This window comes from Lampetra planeri, chromosome 32 (genome assembly GCF_965212315.1).
Source record: "Lampetra planeri chromosome 32, kcLamPlan1.2.h2, whole genome shotgun sequence".
Lineage (NCBI taxonomy): Eukaryota > Metazoa > Chordata > Hyperoartia > Petromyzontiformes > Petromyzontidae > Lampetra > Lampetra planeri.
Genome location: NC_136138.1, coordinates 8,929,469 through 8,951,116, shown reverse-complemented (window position 1 = coordinate 8,951,116; position 21,648 = coordinate 8,929,469). Strand labels below are relative to the sequence as shown.

At 47.8% G+C, this 21,648-nt stretch overlaps 1 protein-coding gene across 2 annotated transcripts in view; it reads right to left on the bottom strand.

The window, feature by feature from the left end:
• Positions 1-1,912: 1,912 nt before the first annotated feature.
• Positions 1,913-21,648, bottom strand: part of LOC144729404 (inositol 1,4,5-trisphosphate-gated calcium channel ITPR1-like) — a 154,616-nt gene continuing 134,880 nt past the window's right edge. For both annotated transcript variants that reach the window (XM_078609666.1, XM_078609667.1), the window contains exons 57-58: positions 12,033-12,194; positions 1,913-4,544 (exon numbers count right to left, since the gene is read on the bottom strand). In XM_078609666.1, coding sequence (XP_078465792.1) covers positions 4,452-4,544; positions 12,033-12,194 — 255 coding nt within the window. In that variant the 3' untranslated portion in view covers positions 1,913-4,451. The remainder of the gene's footprint in view (positions 4,545-12,032; positions 12,195-21,648) is intronic.

Sequence of the window (21,648 nt, the reverse complement as noted above, 5' to 3'; positions counted from 1 at the left end):
AAAGCATCGGCCTCGTGCGTTGACATGAGAAGAATGTCTCGAAAACAGGAACCCCAGCAAGGCAACGGAAATGCTGGTGGAAGGTAAGAGAGAGGGCAGAGGGCAAATGAGGAACAAAAACATGGACGGGTGGATGGAGGCAGCGCTCGGGAGGGGGAATGACACAGCGACACCAGCACCAGACAGGCACATGAAGATGAGCAACCACCAATGATGGATGGCAGCTACCGGAAGTTTGTGGATTTGGCCATCTCCCATAAAAAGGTGTTGGGAGAGGAAGAAAGGAGGCTGTAAATACATTAGTGTGCCACTGGAATGCCCGGCCTGACATTTTTTGCACAACACCGCGGCAGAGAACTATTTTAAGCAGGCGAGCAATTTAAAAACGCAATCTCAACTTCCTAAAAAAAGGAATATTGCCAATCCTTTTCACCGTGCCAATAATTGCACCTTACAGTGCTAACGAAATCCATTTCACCTCCCAGGGGTTTTTCACCTGGTTCTAACATTGATTGAGAAATAAAAAAAGACGTTAGCAAGAAGCAAAACAAACAAAAAGGGCATTTCGGAAAATATACATTTCATTTATTTGGCGTTTCTGCCGTTTCGATACCTCACCAGTGTTACACCGTGCTCTCTCCGTAGAGTGGACAGACCCGCGAGTACAAATATATTACTATTATCACGCACGTTAAGTGCCACATAAATCAGGCATTGGGGACTTGGAAGATGGAGCCAGTGGCCCTGTAACTACTAAACACGCAACAACATTGCGACGCCATGAATTGTCACGGTTCGGCGGGTCACAATACATTTCAAGAGCGGCTTTTTTGTTATTGTTGTAAATATAACATTGCGAATGTAGAGGCATCAGCAGCAGCGGGGGTAATGGGAACCGATTACATATAAAACGTACTGGTATACGAATGGAAAATATAAAAACAATCGATTCTAACGAGCACGATTCGACGAAACATCTTAGGGCTTGAGAATCGATTTTATAGAGCGACGAATCCGTTACACCAGTGTTCTTCATTGCAAGGCCCGCCGGTGGCCTTTAGTGCAGCCCGCGACAAACACAAGTGTGGAAAACACCATCATCGCGCTGTCAAACCCCAACGGTTCAAATGTGTGGCGGCCCTCACTCCGATGTCGTATTTGGCGAAAGTGGTGCCCCATCTGAAAATGAGTGAAGATCAACCGCATCACACCCTTAAGTGTCACATGCTGGCGGCACTGTTCACAAGATCCCGAAGCGCTTGGCAACGCACCGTTGACCACGTAACTGGGACTGCTGGGTCCGAGCTACGAAAAAAAGTTTCTCCCGGTAAACAAGCCAGGCTGCATAAATTACTGCAATGTTAAATATTGCACGGATTACATTCCTATCTCCCCACCCACCCACATCCACCCACCCCAGTTCCAAATGCTTATACAGCTACACACCGCACACAGAGAAATGCTGCACACCGTCAATAGGAGGGGGCGTTGCTCGTTGCATAAATTATGAGCCGTGCTTAGAAAAGTCAAGGTCTCTTACATTAACACACAACCCCGTTTTGAGCCTGCAATGTGAAAAAAACACATGGCCTTGTCAATGACAAACACACGCATAATCTACAAGCCACTGCATGTGGCATGCCCTCCAAAAGTTTCGTTCCCTTTTCTTCAACAAAAGCGGTTCACATTTGTTCATTTCGAAAAAAAAAAAATCTGGAAACCAAAAACCCAAGATCAATCGTCCGATTGGTTAAAAGTTTTTGTTTGTTCATATTCCAGAATCAAATTGGTGGGTGTTGCAATTTTTTTTTGGCCGTGGGATTTCAGCCACCGTGCCGCGAGACCGACAGCTCGATAACTCGTCGCGCAACCACCCCCACCCCCACCCCCACCCCCACCCCCACCCCCACCCCCACCCCCACCTCCCCTCCAGTCACCGCACGATCGACGTCGCTGCCATTCTGGGGTCACGGGGTCGTCGAGAAATTCTAGCGGGCAGCGATTGCCCAAAAGGCTATCATTGCTGTACGGCAGCAATTGCGACATTGGAAGCGGGGGGGGTGTGGAGGGGAGGGACGTGGGGTGGGCGGGCGGGTGGAGAAAAAGGTCCGTGCGGTCACGTGTCCATGCGTGCCGCGCATGCACGCCACTGCTAACCAACCCACTGCCCCCCCCCCCCCCCTTTAAAAAAATCATGAGATGGACCACCTCGCCATCCTGTCGCGCCCGGCCAGTGACGGTGCATCAAAGCGATGGTCGTCTGTCACGTGCGGCGACGCGTGCGGTAATGGATGAGTGGTGCTGCTGGGAATTAGAGCCATCTGCGCATCCTGCCCATGCATCTGGGTGTAGCCGTGCGGGTGCTGTATTGTAGATGGACGACCCTTATTATTATGGTTACTCGATTGAGCGGTTCCTGTTTTTTAGACGAAAGTCCAGTTGTCTTAATCTCTTTGGCACACAAAGACGAGCAAGCCCAACCCATGAACCGTCAAAATAATAAAAGGCAGAGATACCAGAGACCAACATTGACATAAGAATGGCATAATTTACAGACCTGAAATAAACCAATATATTCTACACGAGTCTAACTCACAAAAAAGGCACCACCGACATTTCTCAACGATTAATCTCGCCCGTGGACATTTCACGTATAAATATATAATTTACACATGGAGGCAGCAACATGTGCAGCCCAATTGCTAACCCACAGCTGGTGACGTCTATATGTACAGTAACTGTCAACGTCTAAACAGCATTTGAATTCGGCTGTCAAAAAATTAAGCATGGGCTTAAAACAAAGGCCACCAGATTGTAAATAAAAGCAACCCCGCAAGCACACGGTTTGGTTGGGACTGGCAGTTGCGGCACAACGCGGCACAATAAAGTATTAAAGTGCAGATCTTTGGATTATTCTAAACTCCCCCCCCCCCCGCCGCTTGCTTCAAAAGTAAATGAAGCCATTTTACTGCACACAGCCGTCGTGGGGGTAAATATGTCTTTAGAATCTAGATTGAAAACCCCATTTCCTTCAACCACTTTGTTGGTTGTTGTCACCCCCCTCCCCCCCGCAGGCCTTCCGATAAGTGCGGTTGCCTACGTACGGTGCGAAAGAAGTATCAGCATACCATATGTACGTACGCAGGTCACGCGAGCCCACGCGCACCCACAACCGGTGGAGTGTATCCGGTGACCCAATCGGGGATCCACCGCCGCAAAAACGGAAAGTCCAGGGACATAAATCTGCGGCTATGGAAAACGAAAACGCCCACTGTTAACAACCAACGGCAAGGATACAAGAGGCACTCGGTAGTTATGATGATGATGTTGTTGCGATTGGTTGCGCGGAGTGGCAGCTCGCGTACGTCACGAAGCCAGCCCGGCAGGCCCCAATTTTGCCGAAGATTGCCGAAAATGACTTGAGAAAAAAAAAATCTATCGAGCGGCAGTAATTTCTACAGCGGGGACTTCCTACGATTTTTTTTTGTTCCCCACCACTGCGCCCCGCGGGGCCTACGTGCAGCGGCGGCGTGACTCACTGTTGTGGGCGAAAGCCGAGTGGGGTTTTTTTTTAGTTTCGTTTTTTTTTGGGAGGTGGGGAGGAGGTGGCCATGGGCAGGGTGGATGGGACGTGATTGAACTGCGTGACGACTGCAGGATGAGGGAGGCAAGGGGGGGGGGTGTGGGCAAGAGGAGGGAAATTTATTTTCGGGGTAGTTGGGGGTAGTCAGATGTCTGGCATGGGCTGTGGTGGGGGTGGGTGAGGCGGGAGGGGTAGCTGTCTGGAAGGAAAGGGGATATGGCTCGTGGGTGGTGGTTGCATATGGTTGGGGGTGGGTGGCAAGAAAGTTGTTGGGGGGGAATAAACAGGGAGAGGGGGGCAGGAGGCAGAGGGCCCGGTTTATAAATAATCATCAACATGCATTACAACCTGGTGCTAAGCCACTGACCTTCAGGTGGTCCCACACGAATCGCCAACCACTTCTGTCACCACGTCTACAAAACACAGCTCCCAGACTGTGCAACTAAACCAAAAAGCACACCGCACGGATGAATAATAACAATGGATAAATATTATTATTCCAACTAGATGTGGCAGACGATGAAAAACAAAACGGAAACCAAAAACGCCACCTCCGGGGGCACGACACCAAAAGAAACTGCCGCCGTTTGAATAAAAGTGGCGCGCTGATGTGAGCAGGGAGATTTTGAAACGAAGGAAAAGGTGTTTGAGAAGGGTTGGGGGTAGGCGCACGAGTAGGTGGGTCGGTGGACACCCGGGTTGGCAGATAGGTAGGTTAGTTGCCAAATAGGCGAGAGGGTTTGTCGGTGAACACATGGGCAGGTGGATAGGTAGCTAAGTTGGTAGATAGGTGGGTGGGCGAATAGGGGGTGGGGGGGGGTGCGGAGTGCAGGTGAGAGCCGAGGGAGCGGTGGGGGCGAGTGCAGTGTCACGTGGCGGCCTGATGCGGCACGACGTTGCCGTGGGGGGGGCTGCTGGAGAGGAGGCCCTGCCTCTGCTTGTTTTTCCTTTGTTCCGTCATCTGCGTGCGGGGGTCGGGCGGGCAGAGGAGGAGGGGGGGGTCACACGGGGAAGCGGCGAGCGACGCCGTTAGTCTCTCGCGCCACCAGTCCCGAAGGATCGACTGCAGGGGCCGACCCCCCAAGCCAATCATCGCCGTCCGCAAGACCCTCCACGGACCCTCGCTCTCCATCCTCGTCTTGCACTGCTGTGCTCTCTCTCTGTGGGTGTCCCAGCAACCAGAGCCTCGTCAACTACTGCTCAGCGAGCTCAAAGCTTCTCTGTTGCTGCCCCTCTGGTCGAAAACACCCTCACCCCATCTGGCTCCTCTGCACCGCTGAATCCATTTCCCCCCCCCCCGCCCGCCGCCCTCCGTTGTCTCGGCTTTAGAATTATTTTTTTCCTTCCGTGACGTCTCCATTACACAAGTGGAAGGAAACCGGAGCACCCTGAGAAAACCCACGCAAGCACGAGGGGGGTGGGGGGGGCAACACCATCTCCACACAGATGGAAACAGATGGCGATTACACCATTGGAACCTCATTTGCCAGTAAAAAATATGATAATTGGTTTTTTTACCCTTCTATCTGGCAACAAAACAGATACCTCATGTTCGCATAGACCACAATACCTGCAGTCATAATGCAAACAAAAAACATAACGCCTTTTGGCGTCATTTGGTCCAACACCATGTGAGACTATGCTTTAAGGAAACCTGTCTCGGGTGTGGACCAATCAACTTCAAGGACAGTGCATATCATTATCATTATCAGAGTTGTTTCTTTTTGTTTGCATTTTCACTGCTTGTGTTGTGGTTATTGCAAACATGATGCCTTGTATAAAGGTGTCAGTTTTGTACCAGTTGAAAGGGTAAAAACCTATCACTATATTTTGCCACTGGTAAAGGAGGTCTCAGTTTATATCCCAGTCCCTCAACTCTCACCCACGTAAACCTCTTCTCATCATCCCCTTGTGAGGCGCACACTCAATGATAAATGGATGTGGGTCACGTGAAAATGCTTTACATATCCCAAATCTCACCGTCACTGGTAAATCCATCAGCAATGTAAAGGACAACTTAGGTGTACAGACACGAAAAAGGAGAAATCTGCAGTTTGTTTGTGGAACAGCAATTGCATCGTCGCCGCTTAACAAGCAATCTTACACGTGCATAACTTGAAGTAAAAACGTTGTTTTTCCTCTTGCACGGAGATAAAAGAACGTTGGATAGTTTCACTTACCTGGCAATAAGAGTCGAGGCCAGTCACCAAAAATATCACAGCCTCATTTTCCCGCTTCGTAAAATATCACCACCTCCTTCTCCACCCCACCCCTCCCTAAATGAGTAATTTTATTTAAAAACAAGCGACTCTTATCTATTACACAGCAGTGAACTATAATGAAAATGCTTACGCACACACACACACACTAAGAAAGAGATTAAAACAAAATAACTGTTTAAAAAAAAACCCTTAATCCTCTTTTCATCGGTACAGGCCCCACATCCTCACATTGTAGCATTTGTTTCATTTGGCGCTGGCAAAGTACTTTGTGAAGCCTCCATCCCCACATGAAAATGTTGGTCTAAAAACGATTCACAATGTTATCTTCCCCCGCACACGCAAAAAATATACGGGAATTTTTTTTTTAGTTGGTCTAAGGAGTAATTACACCGAATGAAAACTGCACAACAGGTTTGAACTTTGTGGACAGAGTAAAAAAAAAATGTTACTCAGCCTCGGCCCACCTCAGGTCAGGCACGGAGTGAAGTGTTCAGCGTATTTATAATGACGATGATGCTGCCGTATGGAAGAATATCAACATTCTACGGTGCAGCGTGACGTTTTGACATCCAATCCCAAGGGCTTAAGGATTTGGCGCAAACTTTAAAATACGTTTTTGGCAGGGAATGAAGAATAACAGAGGATGGTTGTCAAACTGAGATGTCCCACTGTTTAAACTTGTTCACATTCATTTCCACTGTGGACGTTAGAGACTTTGTGCACAGATGGAGACATTCAGGACGCGACCGATAATCCTGCAGAGAGTGTGACGATGAAAGTGCGCACGGATCGCTGGCATTACCAAATTGTTATTCTTACGTTGTACGTACATATATAGAACTTCTTTCGCTCCGTAAGTAGCCAACTGTGCTAAAAGCAGAGGTGTGGGATGGGGTCGGTTCCCACAGGGTTTCACTACTGCAACGGAGATTTTTATTTTCTCAGACACAGGACAACCAACTGTAGAAGATTCTCTTTTGCCTGAGACACCGTCAACGGAGGCACCCCAAAAAGGACTTGCTTCAAAAAGGTGATGGTGACGTTACGGATCTGGGTCGGAGAGGCGTGTGAGGAAAAAAAAAAAGGTGGAGGTTTCTTTTCGGTTAGATTTTCCTCCTGGTCACATTTCTGTTCTTTTCCTTCCCAAAAAAATTATAAAGTCTTCCCAGGAAATAAAAAAGTCCCAGATATTCTCCATTAGGTAAAAGGGACACCACTCCAGACAATGCAATCTGCATAGTTCTTTCTAGATTTGAAGCTTTCATGACTGCAAGGATCCATACTCTTAGTTCTTTCGGTAAAGTCACGTAGGTAAAAAATGAAATAAAAATTGATGCAGCAAATCTGGCTGTGACGGTCCCACCTGATGACAGAGATTTGTGTTGCCTCCGAAACGTCGTGATTTTTATTATTTTACTTTTATTAATTTTTATTTCATTTTTTACCTGCATAGTTTTCCCCATTTCCCCAGTATTTTGGGATATTTTTGTTGCCCCCTGTGGCATATTCTGGAATTTTGTACACCACGGAATCGGTTGCGCTATTTCTTTCAGGGCTTCTCAAACACCAGTCCCTCACGCTCCACCACTGCCCACCCTTTGAAACTGAACTGAAAGTTCGATGTTTAACCATCTTCTCCATTAAAATACAAATCGAACCTTTGTTACAAACTGCACGCACCTGATTATTGCTAAACATGTGACGTGCAGGACGCTACCGAATCAATGCGGTCTAGGTCACTGAAAATGCACGTCCGCTCCATAACCTCCATCGCAGTTTCAGGGTCGGCTCTCTTGCAGGTCACAACAACAACACCGCCATTCGCCACTAAGTGGCGGTGACGTCACCACGGCACTTGAAGGCAACATATGAAGTGTCAAACGCCCGCTGGCAGGAAGGAGGTCACGGGACAGACCCTGGTGCCGTGGGTTGACCGAGTGAGATGACTGACCGATCAATACACCAGGTCACAAGACACATACGCACGCAGTAATCTCTCAGTCTCCATTTAAATTAAAAGTCTCCTACAATCGCGTGGAATGTGTCCTGAAATCAGGTGGGTGTACATCTCGAAACCACTTAATTCTCACTTGAAAACAAGTCGGCGGAACTTGGAGGTCTTAAATCTTACCGTGGCGGGTCACAAAAAAGGCACGGAAGTTTTAGCATGGCTTATTAAAATAAAAAAAAAATCATCGCTATTCTCAGCCACACACGGGAAAAACAGACACGGCTGGGCTGTCAAGCAAAGAGAGTGACGTCACAGCGCCGAGCCTCGCTTCTGCGTTTACCCCCAAGGGGGGCAAGTTCCACAAAGTAGGCAACCGTTGCCAAAATGTCAAAAACCTAAAAATACACATTGGGCGCATCACTTTCAAGGAAATTGCCAATTGTGTAGAAAATAGAATAATAATAAAGGCCGATTTGCGGAAAGAGTCGAGAGTTTGGCACGTCCACAAAACTGAAACGCAGCAGCACCACCAACACCAGCACCACCAACACCAGCACCACCAACACCAGCACCACCAACACCAGCAGCAGCACCACCAACACCAGCAGCAGCAGCAGCAGCAGCAGCAGCAGCACCACCAACACCAGCAGCAGCAGCACCACCAACACCGGCACGGATGAAAAGCCATTTCATCCAAGGGCGACGAAACGCGCGCTATGTTGAACGTCTTTGCACCATGCGTAGCCAAGTGCTAAAATCAGAGGTGCGGGGAATCCACCAACTTACTAAATGGAAAAAAAAGTTAATTTCGATTTAAAGCTTTCGTGACTGCAGGGATTCATCTTCTTGGTTCTTTCAGTAAAGTCACGTAGAAGGGAAATAATAAAATAGTAACAATAAAACATAATTAAATACAATTCCCACGACGTTTCGGCCACAACGCAAGCAGCGTTGTGAGAATTGTATTTTATTATGTTTTATTGTTATTATTTTATTATTTCCCTTCTACGTGACTTTACCGAAAGAACCAAGAAGAAAAAAAAGTAGTTTTAAAATAAATACGTTTTTGGCAGGGAATGAAGAGTAACAGTGGATGGTTGTCAACTCAGATGTCCCACTGTTTTAACTTGTTCACATTCAATTCCACTGTGGAGTGTCCCTCTGTTTTGGACGTTAGAGACCTTGTGCGCAGATGGAGACATTCAGGACGCGACCGATAATCCTGCAGAGAGTATGACGATGAAAGTGTGCACGGATCGCTGGCATTACCACTTCGCAATCACACGAATGGGTCACCCACACCTCGTGTCCGACATGCATCCAAAAATTGCGGAACTTCCAACGATGTTACAAAGTTGTTCCGTGGTCAGCCTAGCTTCTTGGAGGGCACGATGGCATTAAGGCATCATCATCAACGACATTTTCCATTGTAAAATAAATAAATTTGTTACAAAAATATGGCCAAATCTGACCGCGGTGTCTGCTAGTGGGCAACAGCCATGGCAACTTCCAATCAGTTCAAACTGGTCACATGATTACCCCAGATTAGGTATTCTGTAGATCAATGTACTGTTCAAACCCATCTTTATGTCACCAACCAGTATTCCATCGGGATGCCATTGTGGCAAAGTTCATGGGGTTTGCTCATTGCCGAAACAGCAGTAGCACAGATGTTGGTGGCATGGAGGCTCGGCTACACGATGGGTTTTGACCGGGATGGGTTGCAGTCGGTATAGGGCCAGCACCGGGCAATAGCATGGTTTGGTACAAACGCCACAGGAGCATTACATCGTGCGGGAGCACAATTTGAACGGTCAAATTTTACATGTCAAGGCCATGCGAAAGAAAAGTAACTTGGTGACAGGCACATTAACCTCATGGCATTGCTCAAGCCCAGCTGCCTTTACAAACAGTGCGTTTACACGCACCACGTCAGTAGCAAAAACAACGAGTCATCTTAGTCAGTCCTGCTCAAAACGCAGAGCCAAAGTCTTGACATTCGCGTGGCTCTATGGTAACCAATTACATCGGACAGACGCACACACAAGCTCAGTGTTTATGGAAGCCAAAAGTGGCTATTGTTGTTGGTTTTGTCGACATCCTTTGACGTGAGAAACGCATCAGGATCGACAAGTGCGAACATAGCCAGAAGCAGACAAAAACTAGGGAGGGGGGGGAAGGAGGAGAGAGACAGGATTGAGAGGGAAAAGAGGAGTGCCTAGTGGTGGAGCAGAAAAACTCTCATGCCGCCAAAGTAAATCACGGTGGCGCTCATCCCAGTGGCCTAGCTTGGTTGGCATGAGCCCCTTGTGCAAGGAATTAAATAATGGTGCAGCCCCCCCGCAGTTCAATTCTCCCTCTTTGGAGTCTAGTGTGCCCTGGGGTCCTCCCCTCTGGTCCGTAGGCCTCTGTGCAGTTGCACCGCTGCGTACTCGACAGCTGTGCTGCTGCCTCGTCCAGAAACCGTGCAGCAAAGTGTACGCACAAAACGGTCCCCCCCCCCCCTCCTCCTCACCATCAACCCCTCCTCTACCTTATGCCCCCCTCTCCTCCCCACCACGCTCGCCCTTATTCTGATTTGCAACAATTTAAGAAATTAGACCGGTTCAACAGGATGACAGCATGTCAAAGAAATCACCCCTCCATAATTCAGGGTCACTACCGGATGCAAAAAAATGTTTTTTGTTGTTGCCATGTGTGTACCGTCTGTCTCGTGGATTTGATTTGTTATCTGTACTGTCCATCTCTGTTGCAGTCTAATTTGCAGAGGTGTGGACTCGAGTCATGTGACTTGGACTCGAGTCAGACTCGAGTCATGAATTTGATGACTTGCGACTCGACTTGGACTTGCATAACAATGACTTTGTCCCACCTATGAGATGTGGACTCGAGTCATGTGACTTGGACTCGAGTCAGACTCGAGTCATGAATTTGATGACTTGCGACTCGACTTGGACTTGCATAACAATGACTTTGTCCCACCTCTGCTAATTTGTACCGTACGATTTTTGTTTGTTCTCTCTCGTTTGTGCTGCATACATGATCTGTATGATTTGCACAGGTTTAATTGGTGTCGTTCATCTCAGTTGTACTGTATGAATTACATTTGTATTTTTCTACATCGTTTTTTCTATGCGGTCTCATTCATTCCGACTATTACCCCTCGAGGAAAAACAAATATTTGCACGACTCAAAAAGTTTTGGTTCAGCACATCTTGATGCATGTTCCGTGACCATAATTTTAAATCGATGCGTTATGTGACGAGTTAACACCGAGAGCAGGGCCAGGTTAGCAGAGATCCTGGGTTTGAATCCAGGTTTCAGCTGTTTAATTAAACATGTTTCTCGACTGTAGAGCGTGTACAATCTCAACCTGGAATGAGACAACAAAGACTCAATCATAGAACTTCCCCCCCCACCCTCCACTTAAATTTGGCAAAATTCCAGCTCTGAGGACCAAATTATTTGGCCCATCTTGTCATGAATATTCTGGGCAGGCCATATAAAAAAACAATTGCCATCCACCGTGGATGAGGCCTATTGAAGAGACTTCAGAAGGACGCTTGCCATTGGGGTTATATTCCAGGGTCTGTCTTCGCAACACTGATTACTGTGCAGTGAAGTAGACATCTGCATGTGGCACTCAAAAACACGACTCCAGTGGCACAATTGGAATACGAGGTTAAAATACAATGGGTCTATAATTTAGTTGTTATACGATTGCTATAATATTAAACTATTTTTTAGTTGGCATTGAGAGATTCATTCTTGGAGCGATATAGAAACATAAATGTATGGATTAGATAAATTACCAAGTTGGATGTCACATACTGGCGTAAGTGGGTTGGGGCAGGGACGTGCCACGAGAGGGAATGATGGCTGGTGGTCAAGTCTAACATTGCAAGGGGGCAGCCGAAAGACTGAAGGGCACCCACCAAAATTTACGCGAAATGTGGAGATGGAGCGATGACATCTGCTCCCGTGCATGTGCTGGGTGGATTGCTACGTATCGCATGGACCGCGACAGATTGCGGTGGCTCGCAGAGGCGGCCTTCGTTTCGGCAGTCGGTCGATCATCGCCCATAACCACGATTGCGAATTATTTCGGCCGTCCACCAAGGTGATGGAGCCGGCTCGTGTGCAGAAGCCACGTGCGGACCGTTGGATCGCGAGCAAATGGTGACGGTCCTGGCGTCGGAACGGAACATAGGTTCACGATAACGACGGTGGCCAATGAAAATTGATAAAACCGCGATAACAAAAAAAATAAAAACACCTGTTCCTTGAGCTCGGAGAGTTGGCTGCAGAGCCCCGAGACGAGTCGCGCCGTCATCTCCAGCTTCTCCTGCAGCACGCGCATCTCGTTCTGCTCGCCCTCGCCCTCGGAGCTCACCAGCGACATGGCGCGCATGCGCGGGAACCAATCCACGTTCTCCTCCTGCCGTGTGCGTTGCGCAAGGTGGCGGGGGGGAAGAGGGAGCACGCGCCAGACCCCGGGGTCAATTACAGTTAGCTACAATCACAGCAGCAGCAGTTAGCCGCGTAGAATTACACTGCGATTGTAATTCAAATCGAATGGCACAATTGCAATTCACCCCACCAGGTCTGATGCGTACACATGCACACAACGACGATAACCCCCCCCCCCCACACAACCCACAAACATGTGGCCTAGACAGTTCTGCTTGGGCAAGTGCTGTTTATTGGCATAATGCTAGTGTGGTGTAGGATGGGGGGGGGGGGCAGGTCAGAAAGTTACAACATACAATACAAATCCACGAAAGGAGTGCAAAGTATAGGAAAAGTAAGCAAACCATTAATGAATTGAAAAAAAAAATTACATTTTCGCAGGTAAAAGCCACTGAGCTATTAGCTTATTTTTCAGAAGCGACCCTGCCACAAATTATAGTTAAACCAAATGGCTTATCACGTGGAGATTTATAGCAGCCAAATAATCTAACAGTTACCATATTCTCCAGATTATAAGACATACCAAACCTGTGCCCCCCATCAATAAGATTATACAAATCTGGTTTCTCACGCACATACATGCCTACCGGATATATTAGACGTATCCCATTTTTTTTAAAATACAGGGGGAATAAGTGTTTCCTATAATCTGGAAGATGGTGTCTATATTACGTTGGGTAGACCTACTTGAGGCCCAGTACCTAGAAAGTAAGTCCGATACCACCAAGCTCCTGATATCAATCATGGGCAGGAATCGAACCCAGGCATCGTGGTTCATAACGCAGTGCGGTAACTTCTGCATCACCGCTCCCCACAAAAACAGATAAAAACGCATGCATACACACATGCACACACACACGCAAGACAAAGATCTCTCTATTAGCCTTGCAGACCGCAGGGGAAAGTGCTCTTCGCGAGCGCCGATCACAGCTGGCACATCACGTGAAAGGGCAGTGAGGTCACCTTCGTCTCCCCAGTGCCGATACCCCCATCAGGCGATTGTGGAGTTGCCGGGGCGGAGGCCCAGGACAGGCTCAGAGAGCATGTGCCAATCACGTAGGCAAGGAATGAACCACAAGCACTATTGTGTCAGGCACGCATCCCACAGATGGTGAAAGTACAATAAATGGTTTCTTGAATGTGTGTAGAGCTTGGAGCGCTATCCCCTTGTATGCTTGGGGTTTCTCTGGGACATCCGGTTCTCTCCCGCGCATGCCAAAACACTCACGAATGGAAATGGCCAAACATCCCCATGCAGGACCCCTCCCCGAAGAAAAATGGCATCTCGAGACAGAGGGAGGAGTTCCGGGGCAAAAAAGAAAAAAGCATTATCGTTATTATTTCTCCTCCTATACAGCCGCTAACAGACTGACTGTTGGGGCAAATGCTGTTAGAGAGCACCTCTGACGGCTGACGTGACGAACGAGGGGGTGGGTGGACAGCACCACACAGACAGACACGCAGCGGCAAGAGCCACCCCCTTTGGTCAGTCGGCGACCCATGATGTCACCGTACACAAAACGCACGCACACGTGGATGAACAGTGAAGATTGCAGGCATGCACACGTGTGCACAAGGGTGAGATGCTATCAAATAACATTTTTTTTTTACGTTGACCAATTTATTTACACTCTGCTTATCAAAAAAGAATATTAAATGTACATGCCTTTGCTCATCCAATGTTGGATGAAGGTCTCCAAATGCCATATTGGTCATGGGGGTTGTTTGATAATACTTTTCCACGCTGATCATTGTGGGTTGGTGATGGGGTTCAGAGGATAAATCATTCCTCGCCAGCGATGTTCGCTGCGGGCTGGGAATCGAACACGCAAGGTCGACAGGTTCACGGCGCGGCGTACAAAACGATTGCACCAAATTCTCGGGCGCGCAATCAATACCCAGAGCTCAAATTCTCACCATGCCGATAAAAGGAAAAAAAAACACATTTACGCAGAATACGTTTTTTCCCGACTGGCTCATCACGTGTTTGGGGGGGGAAAAAAAAGGACCCCTTTGGACGGCATCATGGGGGAATTCCCATTCACGCTTCCAGAAATTCAAATACGACTATGTACATGACCAGCACTGGATTGAGCACGGAAAGAGGACAAACATTAAACATTTGTATCGTAATTTCTCCTCTCCAGCCCCTTCTCCCAGGAGGCCGATGGGTGCACGAACTTCTGACAGCAGCAACAGTCCTGCAACCGTTGGCAATCATCACCGTCATTTCCCATCTCAGAATAATTATTTCTACTGGAGGAATACGATTAGCGATAAAGCCCTTTTTTAAATCCTTTATATTAAGTTCACCTGCTTGCGCGCTTACGACCGTGCAAATCTTTCGGTCGTTTTTTAACCCACTTCCCGTGATCCAATCGAGCTGACATTTTGCACACAGACTCGTTGTGCGTGACAATTTATTTTCGTGAAAATTTTTGTTCCATAACTTTACACTTTTTAGGAATTTTTTTAAAATATTTAATTACCAATTGCTTAATGGTGGCAGGCAATCATCTGACCCATAGGTGGCAGCCATCTCAAGCCAGAGGACGAGAGGACTCTAGCCGCCAAGCATATAAAGGATTTAGTGAAAAACTTTGTTTTTACGGGTTAATTTGTTTTTGTTTACAGATGTCTAGGAGGAGCAGGTCAGAACGTTATAACAAACAATACAAAAAACACAATCGAAGTGCGAAGTATAGGACAGGTAAACTCATCGCTTAAAGCACACAAAGCTGGACTATTTTTGTTTATCCGTTCTTGTGGCTCCTTTTTTTACTCTATCAGTCGATCTCTGTCATCCTCTCCCTCGTTTTCCTTCAACGAGCATAGACATAGAAGTTTCTGGATTCCCGTGACCCTGATGATATCATAGCAGTCTGCATTGCTCAATTGTCTAAATTCTAATTCAGGACGGTGCACAATTAAAAGCTCTCCAGTAGTGTGCGACCGTGGCCATCTAGCGTCATCTGGTCCAACCCATGTGAGACTAGGCTCAAAAGAAAGCTGTCTCGGGTGTGGACCAATCAACTTCAAGGACAGTGCACATTATCAGAGTTATGTTATTTTGTTTGTATTATGACTGCAGGTATTGCGGTCTATGCAAACATGACTCCTTGTAAAAAGGTGTCAGTTTTGTTGTCAGATAGAAGGGTAAAAAAACAATTATCATATTTTTACTGGCAAATGAGGTTCCCATAGTGTAGAAACTTGGACAAGGCCAAAGATTTAGATTGGACACGGTTCTCAGAAGCAACGGTTGGATGAAAAATATAATTTCGGTAGGATGACGGGATGGAGGCCACGAGACAGGTAAGAGACCAATAGTTCTCGCGACCTCGAAGAAAGTGAAGAAAGCTCAAGTTTGAACGAGACCGAGTGAGTTCGGGCCAACGACCTGCCATCGGAGTCGATGACTGATGCAGCAGCACATATTTTTCAATGTGCCTGCATGTAACGAAACGCACCGCGGCGTTCCAATTTGCAGTGCGCCTTCATTACATCCAGTGTGCCGCGGTGGTGCGGGATAAGATTAAAATCCGCTCACAAGTATTATCCCCGTCTCCGTGAATTCCAGCGATGGGCAGGATTTAGCGTTCATTAAATTAACGCTGCTGGTAGAGAGAGAGAGAGAGATGCTTGGGATGCAGGCAGGTGTTATGGTCGAGATAGCTGGGCTGAGGGGGGCGGGGTGGGGGTGTTTTTAAGCTCTTTCCGTCACGACCTCCACTTTCCAGACGGACGGATTAAGGTGCGATGTAAATTGAGTAAATGTGGTCGACGCCGGGATGTATCGCACCGTCCCAGACATCACCGCCGACAGCCGTGTCCACAATGCAATTCTTCACGGCCGTTACGTAAAGAGCTTCGCGCGAGCGCACGCACAGAGACGCTGCCTCCGGGGGTCACGACGACGCGCCAGAAAATATCCCCGCACTTACATAAGTGGGCGCCGTCGGAATACGATCAACAAGCCCCAGCGACGACAGCGGTGAGAAAGAGAGAGAGAGACGAGAGAGAGAGAAAAAAAATATAAATTACGGCAGAGTGTAGGTGATGCCAAAAACGGGGTTATTTTTTTTCGTTCAACATACAACCAAAAAGAAGATGGACACCGCCGCTATTGTGTCGGCGTCCCTTTGCGCGCGGCGACGATTGACACTTTAACGACGCCGCACGAAGCAATGGCAGAGGCACAGTACAGTTCGTTCCCCAAACAATGTGCGAGTGCTGGCACGGAGTGGCGGGCGGGAGTAGGGTGGCGGGGCATGGGACGTGCGAACTAACCTGGAACAGAAATCAATCACGGCCCACCCCCCCCCCCCCCCCCTTACTTAAGGAGGTGCGAGTCCGTTAACATTCACGGCCGCACCTCGTGCGTTGCAAAGCGAGTCTTCTCCGGTAACCGCACTCGGGGCGGGCCTGGTTATTACGCCGCCTTCGCGCGCGGTTTAATTTGGTGATGAATTTGGAGACTTTGGATCCGACGGTGGCTTAAGCCAAGGAGGTGGGGGGGGGGCTGTCGGGGGATCGAGGGAGAAGTAATCCTCCATGCAACCCCATGGGTACGCGTTAGGCGCAAAGCAGGGGGAGCGATTATGCTGTAAGCATTACTCAATTGTATTACTGCGTTGGGATTTTTCTTCATTTTGCGGTTGCGCCATGCGGCTATCGCATGTTGCCCGGTGGTAACCGCGTGCCATTCGGCACGATGTACGACATTTCGGCATACCTGCAAGCTGGGGGCTTCTTCAGGAAGCTAGAAAGTTCGTGCCCAGAAATAAAACCGACGTCAGGTGAAGAACAAGGTTCCCTACTTCTAGATTTGAAGCTTTCGTGACCGCAAGGATTCGTACTCTTAGTTCTTTCGGTAAAGTCACGTAGGTAAAAAAATGAAATTAAAATTAATAAAATAAAATAAAAGAATAATATTAATTTATTTTTATTAATTTTAATTTAATTCTTTTACCTACGTGACTTTACCAATAAAACTAAGAGTATAAGGTTCCCCTACCACACACGCAGCATGTGGAGCGAAACGTCGAACAGTGCGGAACAACGCACGGGTTCGACCCCGAGAGCTCTTCACAAATCGCACGTGGGCACTCGACGGGGAATTTGCTTTATTGAAGGGGGCTTTCTCCATCGCTCTCCTATTTTGCCCCCTCCTCCTCCCCGCCGACTGGCGGCTACTAGGATTTGGTTGCAAGGTGGCGTCGCGCTGTACCCATGCACGGGAAGGCACAGGGAAGACGAGTGGGGGGGGGGGGCAGAGCAAGTGAGAGCGGGCTAAAGCCCTTGACATTCAGGAACGCGGTAAAGCATCAACACTAATCACGCAGGCTGTGATTTGAAGCGAAGAACTGGGCGCTCGCCCCGAGTGAGGTAATGTTCTTTGGCAGCCGTCAGGCACGCAACTAACAATGCGTACTCGTGCTCAAACACGTCCGGCAGCGAGAACTCCAGAAGCTGTGTTTGCATGGCAGTGGCAGCAGCGGGGGGGGGGGCAGTTGGTGGGAGAGTAGGGAGCCATGGCACGTGTGCGCGTTTGAAAATCAAAACGAAGACGAGATAGAAAAAACGCAGCGTAGCGGAAAAAAACAACACAAAAGCACGTCACTGAATGTGACCGGAATGCACGTGACAAGGATTACAGCTCCTGATCTTTGTATATTTTATCTTGACAAGCAATAAAATGGGATAATTATGGATCGGTTTGTTTGTTCATAGCCCACAGCGTGACGCTTTCAATTGAGAATCACCCAGATACTGCGAGATATGATATAAAGTAACATTTAAAAAAATATAACAATTATTTTTTATCAAGCAATGTATTCAAGCCGCGTACATTTCTGGAATGGATCGTTGCCCATGAACGAGACGGGCGGAAGAAGCCGAAAGAGAGACCCACGTGCCTCTCGTTTGACGATCGCTCGCTCGATGTGGAAGCCGTGAGAACCAATTAGTGTTGCAGGAGGAGGAGCGCGATGGATTGTGGCAACGCAGGACCATGTCAGGCTGCGATCACATGGGGGGGGGCCTTCATCTAGCAGTGGATAGCCAACGATAAAAGTATACAAATCAACATCCACTTTAAAATGGCAACAGCAGTTGTCCTGTGGATTAAAAATCACCTGGCTCAGTGTTGCAATTGGGTAGGAGCACTGTGCCCCCATTGTCATTGGACCGGGAAACCGCTTTTGGCTTTTCAAGACTCGATTTTACAAATTTGGGTCTAGACATTCTGGCTTGTGTAAAAAAAATACGCAAAACATTCACATGGGAATGATAGAGACACTTTTTAACGTGTTACGACACCAAGTGAATACGCCTGCTGCCACAAACACTGCTTCGGCAGTGTTTTCTTTGTGTGAATTCACGTGCGTTTATGTTACCGGTTTAGGTCCGTGTGCAGCAAGTAAGCTCCATATTTTAAATCTACCATTTTTTCTGGCACCTTTTGCTCTCGCGTTATATTTTCACCGTTTTCTTTTTAATTGGCGCGCGTCTCGTTTACGACCATTAAACCGCCTCGTTTGTCAGTTGTGAAATATCCTCAAGTACCCCCCCGTGCTCATTCTCTTCAGCGTTGTTAACGTGCCATTTTATTGAGGGGCTACGGTGGTCTGGCACTTTTGCTGCCTTGCCCAAAGCTTGACAATCACAATTTAGAATTAATTCATTACTTTTTTATTTTGTGACTTGCTCACGTTCTATATTTTGCACTCCTATAGTGTTGTTTTTGTCTTGCTTGCCGTTGCAACTTGCCGAAACTGCCCACACCTGGACATTCTTGAAAAAGAGCTTCATATACAAGCGCTGATTCCTCCTCCCAGTCTAAATAAAGATTACGATTCTGAACATTTACGTTTTTTTGTTCGTCTTTGTTTTATCCGTTTGCTGTCGTGCTCGCGCAGCACCGCGGATCTCGGTCTTGGAAAAACAAAGAAAAAACCCAGCCGGGCAAATTTGCCGAAAAACGGGATCATCCCAGCGTAACACAAAATTAAAAATAAAACTCAAAAATCTAAGAATAGACGTAGAGCACGCACATTAATTACAATGACACCCCAGAGCCTTCTCCTGCAGAAAAGCGCGCGAGAGGGATTCTGTTTGGGGGCGACGTGTAAAAAAAACCCAATGGGGTCAACCACGGTAAGAGGATTTGCCCGCCTTGCAGAGTTCATCCCTCGCCATGGCGAGGTTTCAAGGACAGACTGTGACTGTGCCGTTGAGCAGAAAACCATTTGAGCTCAAAACTATTTTTACAATCTTTTATTTTTCCACGTAAGGCCCACTGAGCTAAATAGCTTCTTTTTTTAAAGTGACCTGGCCACAAATGACAGCTCAACAATGTGGCTTATCGTGCGAACATAAAAAAAGCAGCCAAATACACTAAACGGACGCGGATTCAAAATGTGGAAGGGTAAAAACAACGGAGGGTCCAGAGGAAAACCTATGCGACCACGGGGAGAGAACATGCAAACTCCAAATATACACACGCGTTAGGATCGGGATTGAACCTGCGCCCTCCTGTATACCAGGCGAGGTAGTTAACATCCCACCACCGTGGCCACCCCTTAGTTGGGAGTAATGTAGCCGTGATGTAACCATCAGCCTCACACGAAACCTTCTGGGGATGACGCAAAAGTTCAGTCTCATGGATTCGGCATGAATTAGGATTTGGCGTCGAGGTGAGTGTCGCAACAGAGCAAAATGTTACGCGCTGCTCAAAATTTAAAGTTGTCACTAAAAAGTCGCACGGAGAAGTCGGTGGCGTAACTATCGAGTGTGCAGGCAGTGCAACTACACAGGGGCCTAGTCGCAGGACGACAGAGAGGGGGGGGGGGGGGCAGACAAGGCCTCATTTCATTCCTTGCACCCAGGGCCTATGTCTATCACACGCTAGGCCCACTTCATTTCGGTCGTATTCTCTGGCCAGACCAAATATTTACAATCTATTTCATAATCCGTTCAACACTCGGTGTATCTTGATACAAAACAAAATGGGCTTCCTACGAGAGACACCACAATTGTAATTCGTAACGTAAAAAAAAAAATACGACCGCATCTCAAAAGCTGTGCATGAAAAGACGAATGCGTTAAAAAATTTTGGGGAAGAGGAGGAGGGGGGGGGGGAGTCTAAAGGGTGAAGTAGGAGAGTTAGAAAGGAGGTTATGAGAGTGGAGGATTTCTTTACTAAAAAAGCTGATTGTAAAGATGGAAACATATGGTGGAGGACGAAGCTCTTTAGCCTGGACTTTGACAGAGATTGTCATAATCTCCAGCCCCCCCTCCCGACCCCCACGACTAAACATGCAATTTTGGGCCAACACTGGCATGTGGCTGAAACCGTTGGACCAATGTTGGCCCAACATTCTACGTTTACTGGGTCACTGCGCTCCACCGTCAGAGAATCATGCCACCACCATCTGTGCGTCGACGCCGCTTCCATAGCGACGGCTCTTCAGGGCTTGCGACTCTCTCCTTAAATGCGGGACCACGCACACCCGAGTGTTTCGGGTGGATTTTTTTATTTTCTTGGAGAGAGGACTCGGGCGACAAGGACGAGTCTAATTGCAAGAGTGGGTCCCCTTAATCACCAAAAATTAAAAGAAAATCACGTCAAAACCAAGTACAACATCGAAGTAAATACAACCACAATCGCTGGCATGCAAGTGTAACAAGCAAAACATTTGACCGTATGCAACCGGAGAACATCCACATAAAGCAAGAAAATAAGGAACGTGATTGAGAGCGATTTGTGTGCCTCACAGATCGTTCGTGTCAACCCGGCTAAAGGCAACAATACAAGTGGAAAACTTTGGAACATCGGTGCCATCCATAATCATCACCTGCAATGCAGTTATGAGCATCAGCTATAGCACTCACATAGCACCAGCAAAAGGCTCGAGGTAGTTCTGTCTAGTCAATGAAAATCAGACCGTTTTCACCAACATTGATTTGGTCTACAGAGCACACACACAAGCTTACGGGAGTCACAAATGAACCACAATACCTTGCCGATCTCGTCAAGGTGCATAAACCATCCAACAAAAGACGGTCACCACCCCCACGTGCTCGGAACGATTTTACACAACCCGCAAAACATTAAAATCGGTACAGCCAGACGGCACGACGGTCGAAACTTACGCAGCTGCAGAACAACACTTTAGGAGGTTGGCGCCGCTCTGTGTTGGGAGCCGCTCTGTGTTGGGAGCGAAAAGCAAAGTTCCTTGATGCAAGTTGCCCGGTCAGACCGAGGCACTATCTGGAGGGGGCTTGTGGCTTCGTTTTGCGAGCAGCGAGCAGCGAGATTCAAAATGGCTTTTATGGTCGCCCGCCTGCCCACGGGACCGAATGCGCAGGTGGGATAGCAAGCAGTTCACCCGTCACGTGGTGAGCATCACCCCCAGTAT